At 31.3% G+C, this 16,306-nt stretch overlaps 1 protein-coding gene across 2 annotated transcripts; it reads left to right on the top strand.

Annotated features, from left to right (window-relative positions):
• Positions 1 to 2,332: 2,332 nt before the first annotated feature.
• Positions 2,333 to 13,933, top strand: LOC141693883 (two-component response regulator-like PRR73). Of its 2 annotated transcripts, none has more exons than XM_074499073.1 (9): positions 2,333 to 2,517; positions 3,601 to 3,966; positions 7,006 to 7,167; positions 7,277 to 7,410; positions 8,127 to 8,285; positions 9,397 to 9,568; positions 9,672 to 10,062; positions 10,155 to 10,947; positions 13,513 to 13,933. In XM_074499073.1, exons 2-9 carry the CDS (start codon positions 3,708 to 3,710, stop codon positions 13,618 to 13,620), a joined length of 2,178 nt encoding a protein of 725 aa, XP_074355174.1. In that variant the 5' UTR covers positions 2,333 to 2,517; positions 3,601 to 3,707; the 3' UTR covers positions 13,621 to 13,933. The 2 variants fall into 2 exon arrangements, with proteins under 2 accessions (XP_074355174.1, XP_074355173.1); XM_074499072.1 differs by having other exon boundaries at positions 2,334 to 2,510.
• Positions 13,934 to 16,306: the final 2,373 nt, after the last annotated feature.

Raw genomic sequence — 16,306 nt, 5'->3', positions numbered from 1 at the left:
TTTTTAAGTTGGCCACGTCCGGTTATTACATCAATATTTTTTTAAAATAAAAGTGTGTTGTGGTTTCTCGATAAAAAAAGTGTGACGTGGTTTGTATTCTTTACTAAGGAAAATTTTCTAATTTTTCTCAGAGTTTTATAATTTTAACTACTCAAAAAAAATCATTTATAAAATGAAAATTTTATAGAGAAAAATAATTCGAATTTACAAGAAAAATGTATAAACAAAAACTTATTTAAACTAGAATCTGTTCGAATTTATGAAGGAGAATGTTTTTTTGATTTTGCATGTAAGACGGATAAATAAAAGTTTTATTGAAAATTAAATAAGTGTTCGAATTTATATAAAATAAGACATTAAAGGTTCTATTACAAGTAGAATATTAGATCATAAAACATAAAAGAAGAATTGTTTGAATTTATTAAAAAATTATAATATATAAGAAATACATATAATTATTTTTAAATGACTGTTATTTTGCATAAGTTATGTGACATATCCAAATCTTCTCACTTAAGTTCGGGCCTGTTTGGACACCTTATTTAAGTAACTTATCTAATTATAATTTTATACCATCTTATTGTCAGTGTTTTTGGCACAAGTTATTAGTCAAATTTATAATTTATTAGCTGATAAATTGAATGTTAGTAATTATGTATATTTTCTTAATTTTTTTATTCTCTCTTTTTTAAATTTCAATGTTTAGGATAAAAATTAATTTACATGGCAGGTTTCAAAATTTATACATAAATTGATGTTTATAATATCAATGAAAGATCATTTCGTTGAAAATAATATAGGCAAAGGGGAAACGGCTCATCAACGAGGCTCTTATTAAATATTGTACTACAGTTTTAAATTGATTATATATATATATATTTATATATACATACACATATATCTTTTCTTTAAATAACATAGTAAAAAAGGTGTAATAAGATATATATATATATATAAAGGTGTAACAACTAGATTTAATAAAAATAAAAGGGAATCTTAATTTATAAAAAAGAGCAAAATAAAAGATAATTTTAATTTATAAAACATAATGGTTCTAATTATCTTTTAATATATTGTAAGTAGTAAATATTTTTTAATAGATTAGTTCATATTATATGTAAACATAGTGTATGTACAAAAAGTATGCAAGGAGAGATTCTTGAATTTATAAAAAAAGTTTTATAATAATTCCCTCATTTATAAATAAGATATGTTTTGGTTTATTAAAGAGAAATATTTTAATTTATAAAGAACAAAATAATTAAATATAAATTGAATGTTGAACGGATATGATATAGAAATAAATATAAAATTTAAAAACAAATAAATATACCAATTTTAAAATAAACTCAATACTGTTAGTAATTTGACTATTTAATAACTTATCACATCGAGCCAGATACCACACCAAAATCAATGACAAATTACGGAAATGTGAAAATTCTAATGAGAGATTTGTAGTTTAAATTATATTAAAATATAATGATAGTTGATTAGTTTTTCTAATTTATAACTGAGAAAAAAATCATATTGAGTATTTTAACTTATTAAGTAGAGATATTTGAATTTATAAAGAAAAATTATAGTTTTTATCTAAATTATATTACTTTTTTATTAATATTGTTTGACTGCAGGTTGGCTTAAAATACCTTTTTATCAAAATTATAATAATATGTTGTGAGTACTGTGTTTGACGGAAGTGCACATTAAACTATTTTTTTTATCAAAATTATAATATTAGTTTATGTCACAATTTTAAATATATTATAATACTGTCATGAAATGCGACTTTATTTATTAGTTCTATTTAAATATTTTAAAATATAAACCTATTAGTTCCATTCATACCGAGCCGAAATTATCCTGAAATAATTAAAATTGGATTTAATTAAGATTTGAAAAATGCATACACAATCGAATTCATAATAAAAAAATATATTTTTAATATTTGTATTTGGTTAATGAAGGAAAAAACTAGTTTATGTATCCAATTGTGGCCAAACAGTCCTCAAGTTGGGCAGAAGAAGAAGATATTTTGTTGCTGACATGGCATCAATAACTCTATCCAAGGACACTCTCGTCAAATCAGTCACTCATCAAGGTCATTATCGTCAATATACCAAACCAACTCAGTTTTGGACCTTCTACGTGTCCCGAATCGGATCTAAATCAGAACCATATCAAGATCCGAACGCTCTTCCATCCATGTCAGCATCCACTCTCATCCTACCTGGCACAATCTTGGGCCTTCGATTCGCCACGTCATCACGACACCATTTCTATTTTTTTCGTAAATATAAATTTCAATATTTATCTTCTTCGATAAATCTCTCTCTCTCTCTTCTCTGTCTCTCTCTCTGAAACATCTCGAATTAAAAACCCTAGATATAAGCTTGACTTTATATATACATACAAGTTTCGCAAGTATTGATCTAAAGTTATGAACACTTGAGCTTAATTAAACTTGTTTTATTGGTGAATTGCAGCCGTTTTGTATGGATTATTCATCAGTTATGTGTACAAATTACTGAACCTTTGTAATTCACTTTTTAATTTGTGTTAATTCTTTGAATTTTGGGGTTTTGAAGTTGTTTCATAGTTTGATTTGTATGTGTTTGTTGTTTATGTGTTGTTAATTGTGAGTTTGAGCTGATGCTTTGGGTGCTTGGTTACGGATTGAAGAATTGGATTGATTTCTTGCATTTCGATTGTTTTTGTTTCGAGTATAAGTTTAGAATAGTTTTTTATTTGATTTAATATGGATAAATATGTATACGATATGTTGAATGTAACTCAATTGACTTGAATTGACTAGCTAAATGTTTCTATGTGAATTTGATTCCGGATGTGTATATTTCATGTGCGTTTACGTTTGTATGTATTACTGAGTTATTAAGCATGTTGACTTGTATTAACTTTTCAGGCACATCTTGCTTTGTTTTACCATTTGATTTGTGTATGTTTATTGTTCTTAATCGTGAGATTGGTCGTATCTTTTTCCGTGCCGAGTTAAGTTAAAAAGAGATTTATCTTTGATCAAATTTGTTTTTAAAAACACATTTACATGTTAAATGTAACTTGAATGGCTTATATTGACTAACTAATTGTTTCCTTGTGAAATTTATATCAGATGCGTGTATGCGTATGTTTCATGCACGAGTTAATTTGTATATGTTTACTGGATATTTGTTCTTAATCGGGAGATCAAACCAGAACAGTTGTTTGCATCTTGATTCTTTTGGTTTCGAATTTTATGTGATCAAATTTGGATACACACACACATAAATGCTCCCATGTTAACTCAATTGACCCGTTAATTACTTCTATGTGAAATGCATATAAGAGGTGTATACGTGCATGTTTCGTGTGTGTATACATTTGCATGTACAGTTGAATTATCAAGCATTTGAATATTTATTGAATTTTCATGCAAATTGCGTCGTTGTTAATTAAAAATTAAGTTATTTCGTCATAAGAATCTTTTTTGTTGAGTTGACATAGGGGAATTTGTATGTTTTCATATGTGAAGTGTACTACATATTATATTGCTTGCGTAATTATGATTTTGATTTGTGTTTAATTTGAAAATTTTGAATGCAGGATATGTTGAAGAATCTGGATCATTTATGACAGCCTATATTAGTAATAATTTTGACTACTCGATCAAGTTCCATACTGCATACTGGCTTGTTTGAATCTGGTTGACGATGAGTGTGAGAAATGGAACTGCCGAAGGGAAGGGAATCTCAGAGTTAAGGGTCCATAGGGATGCTGAAGGTAAAAATAGTAGCCCCGTAGTCCAGGAGAAACATTTTCCACAAAGACACCCGTCACAGCTGCCTCAAGGAACAACAGTTCGTTGGGAACGGTTTCTTCCTGTTAGGACTCTAAGGGTTTTGCTAGTAGAAACTGATGACTCAACTCGCCATGTTGTCAGTGCATTGCTTAGGAATTGTAGCTATGAAGGTCTGAATCTCTTTATGACCTTTGCGTAGATTAATACATATGACTAATATTCTTGCTTTTGACAAATACATATATTTTGCTTCAATGGTCTGAATGTGCTCACATGCATGTGCTGTATTTCATTCAAATATTTCTGACTGATAAAGGACGAAGTCAGGACTTAAATTAATAGAAATATTACTAGCAAAACCGACTGAAGTAAAAAATAACTAACATATAAACTAAAGTATTATTGGCGTATAAACTGAAACAAAAATAATTTACAATAATACAGCAATATACGTTCTTTTAAATGAAAAATTTGCAAGACAAACTACTAATTTTTGAATTTTTTTTAAAGGGACTTCTATCAAACAATTTATTTGTACACAATATTAGGGGTCAAAGTAAAATTATACATTAATATAATTAGGGTTACACTTAGGAGACTAGGGCCACTATTTGCCCTTACTATTCTCTGTTTGGGTGACTGATTCTTGATTCAATAGGATCTTTCAAGCATCCTTTTTAATATAGCTCTATATATCTAATTTACATTATTAAAAATAGGCATGTAAGGACCAGGTTAAAACCAGGAAATAACCAAACAGGTACAATCTTCAAATTTATGGTAACACTTTATCGATTTATAATAGTCAAGTTTCTCAAATAATGAAGATTACAAATGTCTGTTCAAATAGAGATTCCAAAAATTGGTCCTTTAGTAGACCTGAAATTAACTAAATTACTAACTAAAGGAAAATTAATCCTAGATATCAATTACCATATATCTCAATGGTAGACTATTCCTAATCAGATAATACATATATTAAACTACAAATGCACTTCTACTTAATTTATAATATTAAAATATAAACTCTTTATAGTATTTCTCGCTTCGCATCCTGCATCAATTTCACATTTAAAAGTTTCCATGACAAGGTTTTTTATGAACTTCAACATATAAAGAGAACATATTTATACCTCAATATAGAAGTTAAAATTCAAATATGACATGTTTTTTTATAATTGTTTATAATTTCACCTTTGCCAAACTCCTCTCAGTCCCTCAATCAGAATCATTATTTTCTTTTCTTTATAGTTTGTTAACAATGTGAATGTGGTAATAGGAAGTAAAGGAGAATTTTTTAACAAAATGGTCAAATCTAATTTTACTTACAAATAAGAATACAGTTAGGGTAGATGTCATTATGGTTGTTACGTCGTTAGGTCGAGTCTAGTCGATGGATGCGACTAGTTGTTGACTAGTGATTTGGCTAAGTAGTCTACAACTTTAATATATATTCTATGGACTGTTCATGAATAAATAGACCGTAAGAAGTTATAAAGACTTCAACTAAATTATCAGCATTACACTGAAACAGTAATTGTAAGATTAAACTATTTAAATAGCACACACTATATAGCCTACAAAATTACAACAATTTATCAAATTAAACAGTTTGCTTATTTTGTAAAAAAATTTAAAATTTATGAAACTTTAAACATTTTCATGAAAAACAACAGTTTAAAAAATTATATAAGTTTGTGTCTAGGATGTAGAAATATATAGAACCACCGTGCCGACTCTCTCTCTCTCTCACCTCTCTCCTCGTTCTTGTTTTCATCATCTCTCTCCTCCCCTTAAAACCTAATCGCGCTTGGGCCAAATATGGACCCAAGTTGACTAGTTGATTAACTAGCAAACTATTCGAGTTTTCTCCGACCACGTTTTCCTTCAAAACTCAGATTTGCGGTTCTAGTGAAAAGGTCACCAGTACAGAGGGTCTTTTTGACATTGGGATGATGACAAGTCTCGTTGTGACAATTATGTTCATAAATATTCGTAATTAAATCATGATACTCATATTTCGAAATCTCCCATTACCTTTTTTTATCGTTCTCTTTAACAACGGGTTCTTGACGCAAACCTCTCTGATGTAGGATTAGGGGTAAGGTTTGCGTATGTCTCATCCTCTTCATATCCTAATAAGTGTGATTTAATTGTACTATAACAAGAATATAAATGTTCATATGTAAGGTCATTAAACTTTATGACCTTTAAAGTTTAAATAACATTTTAATATAATCATCCACTCTTTCAATAAGCGGTTTATACATTTTTCTATAATTTGTTTTTTTTTTAAATTCAAAATAGCACTTGCAAGTAAGATTTGTATCGTATCAAAATTTGCCTCGTCTGATTATAAAATTGGCTGAAAAAGAGATTGAATAGCAACTATATTTTCCTTAATAGGTGAAACTGAAGGGACATAGAGAGTCAGAGATGACAAAAAAAATAAGAATCTGATGTGAAATGCAAGAGATAAAAGTTCTATTATAGTGGTGCGGATAAACTAAATAAAAATTGTCCGGGACTCCAATATGAACCAAGGTAGATGTATAACTAACTAATGAAGTAGCACACAGATAGAATCAGGCAATAAACAGTATAATGGGAAAAGAGAAGGTAGACGTTGATGTTATTTGTAAAACTTGAGATACTGGGCAAATGAAGAGAGGTAGTTAGAGATAAAGAACAGAATGACGATAGACATTGATTGGAAATGGAAAGTAGTTTTTTTTAATCATTGTTTTAATGTATACAAGTTCTGTTCTCTTACAGACTGAGATGACACTGATATTATTGCACACCCGTGGCTATAAATTTGGCTCGGCACCATGTGATTTTTCCTAGAGTACATACAATTAACGATTAACAAACAGCTCTTCCACTATATTTAGTTCTATTACGGGTCCTTGACCTTAAATTATATATTATATATATTGTACATGACCAAACAATTAAGAGAGGATATGAGTTCTACGAGCTTCCTCTTTGTTAATCGGAAACATTGTGTCTGATTTAATTACTAAGTAGTTTAATGAACAAGTTCTTGTAGGCGCACACATTTCAATGTGTCTTAAATTTCTGTGTGTGCATCAGTGCTGGTGCTCCTTCCATGTGTATAATATAAATTATAAACATGTTTATATGTTGAATCTGTATGTTTTTCTTAGTTTAACTTTAATCAACCTCATTTTGAATAATAATTGCAGTGACTGCTGTATCTGGTGGACTAGAAGCTTGGAAAATTTTGGAAGATCCATCTAATCACATTGATCTTGTATTAACTGAGGTAGAAATGCCATCTTTATCTGGTGTTGGTTTATTGGCCAATATGACAAGCCACAAAACTTGCAAGAACATTCCTTTGATTAGTAAGTATCTTTCCTTTTTACCAGCTCTAGCTAGATATATTCATCATTGCCAGTTTTTATTTTTAGTTTCTGAATACATTGCAACACTTGTTCGAGTTTATGTGTGCAGTGATGTCGTCTAATGATTCAATGGGTATAGTCTTCAAGTGCTTGTCAAAAGGCGCAGTAGACTTTCTAGTGAAGCCTATTCGAAAGAATGAGCTTAAAAATCTTTGGCAGCATGTTTGGAGAAAATGTCACAGTGTGAGTTATTATAATTGTATTAGTGTAGTTGATGCATATACTTACAGGAATACATGATATTATAATATACTCGCTATTAAGTGTGTTTTACATTGTAAAAAGAACTAATGTAATCTATGATAATAGGCAACAACAGGAATTTTAAAAAGTATCTAAATTTGTTGTTAATTTAATACGTATGTCTCTCGAATTTAGTATAAAACTAATTTTTCTGATTCGGAATTAAAATTAGGTCCATCTATACATGCGAGTTTTGCTCTAATCTCACAGTGTTTCGTTCTTGGGATTTTAATTCCTTTTTATCTGGTGAACAATTTAATTCTATAATCTTCTGCACTTGAAAATTCGTGCAGCGGTAAATGTTTTGTGGTTGTTTCAACTATACATGTCTTTAATTATCTTTTTTCATCGCTATTTTTTCAAGATATTTTACCATGTTCTTGATCTATGTTCGGTGCGATTTATGTACCATTATTGAATTTATACTTAAATAGGTTTCCATAAAAGTTAATATAGTGAGATGATAGTTCAGTAATTCATGTTGACTGTTCCTGAGAGAAAGTTTTGGTGATAATCTGATTTTGGTAAGAATCAAAAGGTTTAACAAACAAAGTGCAAGTTCTAACTTTATTAATTCAAAGATTGTATAATTACTCCGAAGCCAAGATTTAACTCACTATACTACACTAATGTCTAATTTATTGTCCTCCAATCAGTATAGCTCCAGCGGAAGTGAGAGTGGTATACGTATTCAGAATATCTCAAAGTCCAGCTTTGAAGAGTCAGATAATAATACTGGAAGCAACGGTGATGATATTAACTGGAGCACTGGTTTGAATGTTAAGGACGGAAGTGACAATGGTAGTGGGACTAAGGTATACTCGATATTAGCTATCATCTTTTGCTCCACTTATCTATGCTATATATTTATTGTATCTTGATGCTGTGAAATTGAATGTTTACTTGGTTCAGATAAAGTCTAAATAATATTATCATTACTAGCAAGAAGAGGCTATAATTTTTGGGTAAATTAACTCTAGTTTTAGTGATAATATTTGTCATCAATATTTTGCTGGTTTACCCTGCATCAATTGGCATCTTGCTGATCTAGAAAGGGTTTAACCACCATGAAAACGGCCTGTAAATGAGCTGTATCAATTACTTTATCTCTAAAAAGTAAAATATTATCAACTTATTTTAGGTAAAAGTTGCTTATCAGACTAAACAATCAGGCTATTCAGGCCCTAAATCCTAGTGGAATTGTCCTTGTGGGTTTACCATCACAATTGTATCTTAATCTTGAATATGAAAAGTAGAATGAGAAGTGGTTAGGTTTCTTCAGCAATAACTAGACAAGAGTGCAGTGGAGGCATAATGAAAGGGAGTGAGGTAAATGCAAGGAGATGAAAGATAGGCATGTGGAATAAGCAGAACAGCTGTTATGTCCGTGCATCACCTAATTTACATAGCTGATAGCTGAATGGACAATCTTTTTCTTGACTAGAGGGTTTCAAAATTCAGAAACCTGCCATTTTCGTTCTCAAGTTTACAACACCAAGTAGGGTGATTTTCACCAGATTAGATTGTCACGGGACTAGAAACTAGGTGTATCTATAATCAAATTTAGTGACATGCCAGCCTATTAAACATCGAACATCAGAACTCTGATGTGGGAATCTGGAATGCCTATTGGTGCTAAATGGGTTATGGGCGGGGGTTTAGCCATGATACAATGTTTTATTTGCATGTTATATATAGTTGTATGATATTGGAAGTCTGTCAATTTTGAGTGGCGGAGTCAGAGGGTAATAAAACTGGTATGAAATGTAAGAGTTGCTTCTGCGTGCTGGTAATTAGAAAACAGAGGTATACATCAATATGAATGTGATATATAATATTATAGCTTTTATTAATATCTTCACAGACATTTTAGCCCAAAGAACAAATCGAAACCAAATGTAACCTATTCATGTCCTTGTTTTCCAGAATTCTTGGTCAGAAAGGATGGCAGAAGTTGACAAGAGTCAAGCAGTGACACTATCTGACAGATTAGGGGGTCCAGCTGATAGCACTTGCGCTCAAGTTCGTCATTCAAGGTCCAGAGCACGTACTGACTACTGGGTAACAAGTGGGTGCAACAAAGAGGAGGTTGAACATGGTATGAGTACTCTGCCATGAAATATCTAATCTGATTCAAGTTAGAGTTGGCAGCTTCTTGTTTATATTAGCGTTGTAATAAGATGTAGAATTCCACCATGCAGGAAATTCATCAGTGGGAAAATACTTGGAGACAGCAATCCTTAAAAATCCGGTTATGAATATATCACTTGAACCAATCAGGAAGGAATCGAAGAAAGATAACGAGGAATCAGAAAAAAGGGTAGTGGAGCTCAATGATGAAGCAGCAAATGACAAGTCGAAAACGGGAACTTCAGACTATATGTGTATAATTACCAACAGTAACAGTACTAATCCTCGGATCAAAAGTGTACCTACCGAAGACACCCTGTCCAAGATTATCAATGTTAAAGATAAGACCATATATGAAACTAACGTATTGCCTTCCATTGAACTTGATTTGAATAAACCAATAGATGATGCCAAGATCACGAGAAACATTTTGAGACATTCTAACCTTTCAGCTTTCACTAGGTAAAAAAAATTACGATCTCCATAGCATCAAAATTACAACTATATGTTGAAAATCTTGACACTGATCATATTTATGATTTTATATAATGCAGGTATAACATTACTTCGAGTGTTAATGGAACTCCGACGGGAAATGTTGGCAGCTGCTCCCCGCTTGATAATAGTTCAGAAGCAGAAAAGACAAGAATGATGCACAATTTGGAATCTAATTCACTTGGAACTCCTAATCAGCATTGTGGTAGTAGCAATAATGATGATATGGGCTCATCAACTAACAATAACTTATCCAAGCCAGTTATTGAAATGCAAAAGGCCAGATCATTAATTAATGCTCATCCTGATACTGCATTTCAGTTCAAAAACTGTGATAAATCTTCTACGAAACCTGAAGTACAAGGTCTTGCTGATCCTGGAATAACTCAAGGACAGACTCCACATCGGCAGGTCCAAGTTCAGCACCATCATCATCATTACCACCATCACCACCACCATGTTCATGATATTAAAGAAAAAGAACAGCTTTCTGATCATAATAGCCTGTCTTTCAAAAGCAATGCATCAGCTTCACACTTTGGGTCTTCCGATGCTGTAACTGCACCGATTGAAGGAAATGCAGCCAACTTTTGTTTAAATACAAGTGCTTCTGGCAGTAATAACGGGAGTGGTGCTGAAAATGGTAGCAATGGGCAAAATGCAGACAAGACAGCTGGAACAGCAGAAGGAGCAACTATGGCTGGCGAGAATAAAGGTTCTAGAAAATGTGGTGGTGAAGATTTACATGGGAGTCGACTTAAGAGCGGGCTTGATCAAAACCGGTCAGCACAAAGAGCAGCCGCCTTGGATAAATTTCGTCAGAAGAGGAAAGATAGATGCTTTGACAAAAAGGTACCATTTGGTCTTTAATCATCCTCTTTCCACACTTAAATTTTGTGTGTGTGTGTGTGTTGTGGGATGGAGGGGGAGGGGGGTGTCCAACATTAGTAATGGAGCGAACTCCATTTAAGAAAACATGCAATACGAAGGCTAAGGAATGCTAGCACTTCCCTAAACTTATCCACTTCAGATATGAAAATTAAAGAAAATATCGCTCTTTAAAAGCTTAAAGCTCACATCTAAACATTTCTGATTTCTTATGCTTACATTATATAGATAGTATCAGCTAATAATAAAACACGTAACAACCCTACATTGGTTAATGACAATTCTTCACGATAAATACTGACTAGGCAACTCGCCATTTAGGGTAACTCACCTTTAGTGGAGGCAACTCAACATTTAAGGTAATCTGCAACACGAAGGCTAGGGAATGCTAAGCCCTCTCAAATGTATCCACTTCGGATATGAAATATAAAGACAAATATTATCCTTTAGAAGCTTAAAACCCAGATTCAAACATTTCTAAATTTCTCATGCTAATACAATGTAGATAGTATCAGCTAATAACGAAACAACAATACATAGGTAAATGAAAATTATTCATGATGGATAAAGAATAGGCAACTCGCCGTTAGTGATAGAGGCTAGCACCTCCCAGACGTATCCACTTCAGATATGAAAAATAAAGACACTATCATCCTTTAGGCTTAAAACCAAGATTCACATATTTCTGATTTCTCACTGCGAAACAACTCTACATTGATAATACAAAATTTTTCAAGATAGATACTGGATAGGCAACTTGCCATTTAGGGTAACTCGCCATTAGTGGAGACAACTCACCATTGAAAGAAACCTGCAACACGAAGGCTAGGGAATGGCTAGCACCTCCCAAATGTATCCACTCCCCCGGATATGACAAATAAAGACAATATCAACCTTTCAAAGCTTAAAACCCAAACTTAAACATTTCCGATTTCTCATGCTTAGACAATATAGATAGTATCAGCAAATAACGAACAATGCTACATTGGTAAATGAAAATTCTTCAGGATAGATACTGAGTAGGCAACTCACCATTGAAGGAACCTGCAAAGCGAACAATACATAATGATAGTACCTTTCAAATGTATATACTGGGGATACAAAAATTAAGAGAAATCTTCTGCAAAAAGCTTGAAAGTCCAAATTAAATCATTTCTGATTCTCATGCTCGTAAAATATATACACTAGCAGCTAATTTAGAAAAAACTCTACATTGGTTGATGAAATTCCTTTTAGATACTCAACGAGCAAACCTGCAGAGGTAGTAGTGAGTAGCCTGAAGGTATTAACATACTTGTGACGAAATGCAGTTAACACCTAGCAGAGGCTTGGAAACTTGGAATTCTGTCTTACTATGTTAATAGCAGTGCATAAAAATGATGATATCAAGCTTATATATGAGTTTAATGTTTGCATATTTTTGGTAGCTGTTTTTTTAAAAAGTATCAAGGGAGGGAAAAGTATCAAGAGCATTTCTGACACCTTTAATGTAAAAAAAATGTTTAAGAACAGGAAGCAGAACTGATTCTGTTTTTTCCTTCTATAGATGTAATGTTGTTTTTTTAAATAGTTTTTTTTTTATTTTAGAGCAACTCTTTTAAAGAAAATAAGCGTTTATCAAATAGCTTGAAAAAGAACATGGGTTCTTTGGTTCTGGTATCATATTATTTATTATATATGTCAAATTCATGAAAGACCTTATAATACAAGGCCACTTTTGGTTACAAGCTTTTTAATGTACAAGTTTTACAAATTATGAAATTCACCATCTAAATCTCTGTGGCTTTTCAAATAGAGTAATTCTAGAGCTTCCAATTTTTTTCCAAAATATGAGTTGTCAAATTTTGATTGATTTATCTCACATAAATAAAATGGAATCCGTATGTATTAATATGAATTCCACTAGTTAAATTGCGCAATGTGTCATTTAGAAATAATTTTGGGATCCATGTTGGGCTTGTGGGCATTGCTTTACCAACTATACGTAGAATTAACTAAAATCCGGAACCTGAAATTATGTTATTAGTACATAAAACAGCATCCGCTAAAATGTAAATATCATTGAACTAAGAACATACAAATATTAAATCCTATCCACCAGGTCAGTAATTTCTCTTACTAGAATAATTTGATTTGTATTTGAACATGAGCATTGCAAATGTATATATAATTATATATGTACGTGTGTGTGGGGCCATAGAAGCTATACAAAGGCTTAGGTCCGGCTTTTGATTTATAGTAAGAATACTGAATGCTAGTATTCTACTCTTTTTTTCATATTTTTAAAGTATATATTTGAGCTATATATTATCGAATGAATTATATTATTACTTAGCCATGCGAAAGAAGTGGTGATATTGGCCAGTCAATTACGAGTACAGAATGATACTACTATCGATTTATCATCATAGGACTACAGTGCAATTTTCTTTCTGTCAGTTGCCGTCAGATCCCTAAAACTATTTAATAAAATACTATTTAATAAAATACTGATACATAAATATGTTTTTCTTTCTTAATAATCTTCAGGTACGCTACCATAACAGAAAGAGATTGGCAGAACAGAGACCACGGGTAAAGGGGCAATTTGTCCGACAGGTGGTGGTTGAAGACAAAATTAGTGATCCAAACAGCTAACCCAGCCTTCTCACCTTGTAATGTAATGCGCAGTGTACATGAAGTTTATTGCAAGAAAATGGAGAGTATTTCACATCTTTTGGAAAAAAATGTGGTTGATAGGACAGCGTGGAACTGAAAGATGGTAAATGGGAAATCCAAGTTAATGTTGAACATGGGAGTACACTTGCAGTCACATGTTTGTATAATGTACCGAGACTAGCAAAGAATAACCTCTTGAAATAGTTTTTTCTTTTAATACCTTTTTTAAATAGTTACCCTTGCCTATGTGAATTATATGAATTTGTTGTACATGATCTTTCATCATCTCTTACATGTAAAAGAGGGCATCTATTTTGCGGCATGTGCGTCGTACACTGTAGATTTCCAACAAAAAAATATATATAGTAAGATCTTGTTTGTTTTGTCAATTTATGATCACGTAGGAACTTGAACTTCTACCGTAACCAAAATACATTAAGTTACATAAATTCAATTCAAGGAATTATAAGTTACATGATTAAGTTACATCGAAACAAACGAGGCTCAAGTTATTTATCCATTCATCTATATATTTTTAATGAATATTCATTAATTTATCTATTTTTCAAATGGGTACCCATAACCCATATTAAATATAAAATCACTAAATTCATGGATATATCCAAAAATTTACCCAATGGGTAAATAAATTTACCCATGACCCATATTAAGTATAAAATCTATATATCCATAGATATATCCATATAAGTTTATCCATTTTTTTACCCATCAAAACACTAAACATGGAAAAATTTTGAATTTTAAATTTAAACATCTTATCTAAGGAAAGATTTGCATGATTTTCTCACATCTGTTACAACACTAATTCAATGATAATTATTGGTTTCCTTATTCTCTCTCATTCTTTATTTACACATTCAATTGTTTTTTTTTTTGAAATTCAAATTTTCTTAATTATCTCTATCCAATCAAATTACCCAATTAATATTATATGCGTGCTACTCAAGATCCACAATTTTAGCCACGAATACGATAAAACTATCTATTCAAATATATCTACCTTCAAAAACCGCTATTTCAATTATATCAGACATTTATCTCTCTCATTCTTCTATTTTCAATTTTTTTTTCTTTTTATTCGACTTTTTACTCTCTTTTTTTGTAATTTTAGTATAATTTTTTGTATTGATTTGATATGTCGTCTCTTTTACTCTTTCTTTTTTTTTTATTTTATTATTATTTTTTTGTATTGATTTGGTATGTTTGTATAAATATTCTTAATCTACATTTATAATTTGAAATTCAAAAAGTAAGCTATCTATGGAAAAAGATTTTAGACTAATCAATCATGCATGATTTACTCCTTTATTTGTTATATTTTTAAATTTTGAATTTCATACTTATCTATAGAAATTATCACTCTTTGATTTGTAAATTGAGTTAAATTATTGATATATATACGTCTGTTATTCTTCTTCTCTCAAATTTCAAATCTCAGAATCTCATTTTCTCTCTTTCTTTTTGCAGGTTACATGTAGATTTTAATTGAGTTTCATTTGCTAATGAACAAACAAGTTAGTACATCATAGTTCTTCTTTTTTCTGTTTTTCTTTTAATTCGTCTCTGCACTCCTTTCTTTATGTAATTTTAGTGTTGTTTTTTGTATTGATAATATGTTTGTACTATTTCCAAGCATTGTTGGGTTAAGAATACTTGGAGGTCTGTTAGTTATGTCATGATGGATTTTGTTGTTATTTTGGTATTGCTGACGATGGCATTGCACTATGAGCATTACGTAATTTTGTAAAATATTACAAATGTGAGTTCCTGCAAGAGAATCAGCCATATAACTCACCATCAGAACTATGGAAATATTGAGAAAGATGAATTTTGGGTTCCTGTAAAGTTTCTTCACTCTCATACTCATTACTCAAGAATTATTTTTTCACAGTTCCTTATAATAAAATGTGCATCAATGTTTTATATTTTGGTTTCGGCTACCAGAAAAGATATATAAAAGTCTGTCAGTCCACATTAAACTTCTGAGATTCAAGATTCCTTTTCCCATATTTGCATATCTTCATATCTGGTGAGAAATTATCTCTGTTTTGATAGAAGCTAACATATGTCTCTAAGTTTTTAGAACATAAAAACTCATAATTTCTACGTATAATCTGCATAAATAACATATCAACAAAAGTCCAGGGAAGAAAGGTTCACAGTTCAACCCATATAGTGATATATTTCATCTGAGTGAGAAGAATTTGGTGGTAACGTCGACATTGTGTTGGACTGCAATGCTAGCTTTCCTTGGCTACATGGCTAATACATTTGGCTAGGACTGCTGTAGTTAATACTATTAAACTGCAGTGATATTGTACCTTATATCATGTATCATGCAAAGAAGTGCTGATGCAATTGGCAATGATGGAGGAAGCTAATGCTAGAGGTATGAATTGAAGTTTAATAGTAATGCCATATTTAAGTGTTAGTGTAGGTGATTTTTGCTAATTTGTAGTATGTTGCTTAGTCAGCTTCAAATTTCTAAATTATGACCAAGTAATGTAAGATTGTAAAGTAAATAGTGAGCGGGTTCTTTTTTAGTATATTTGGTCCAAGAGTATGTGAGACTGCATGTTATGTTTAATAATTGTATTAGTATCTTCTTCATGAGGTTTGAACTATCAGGGTATATCAATTGACT

Source organism: Apium graveolens, chromosome 10 (genome assembly GCF_009905375.1).
Source record: "Apium graveolens cultivar Ventura chromosome 10, ASM990537v1, whole genome shotgun sequence".
Classification (NCBI taxonomy): Eukaryota; Viridiplantae; Streptophyta; class Magnoliopsida; order Apiales; family Apiaceae; genus Apium; species Apium graveolens.
This window is presented reverse-complemented; position numbering and strand designations above follow the sequence as displayed.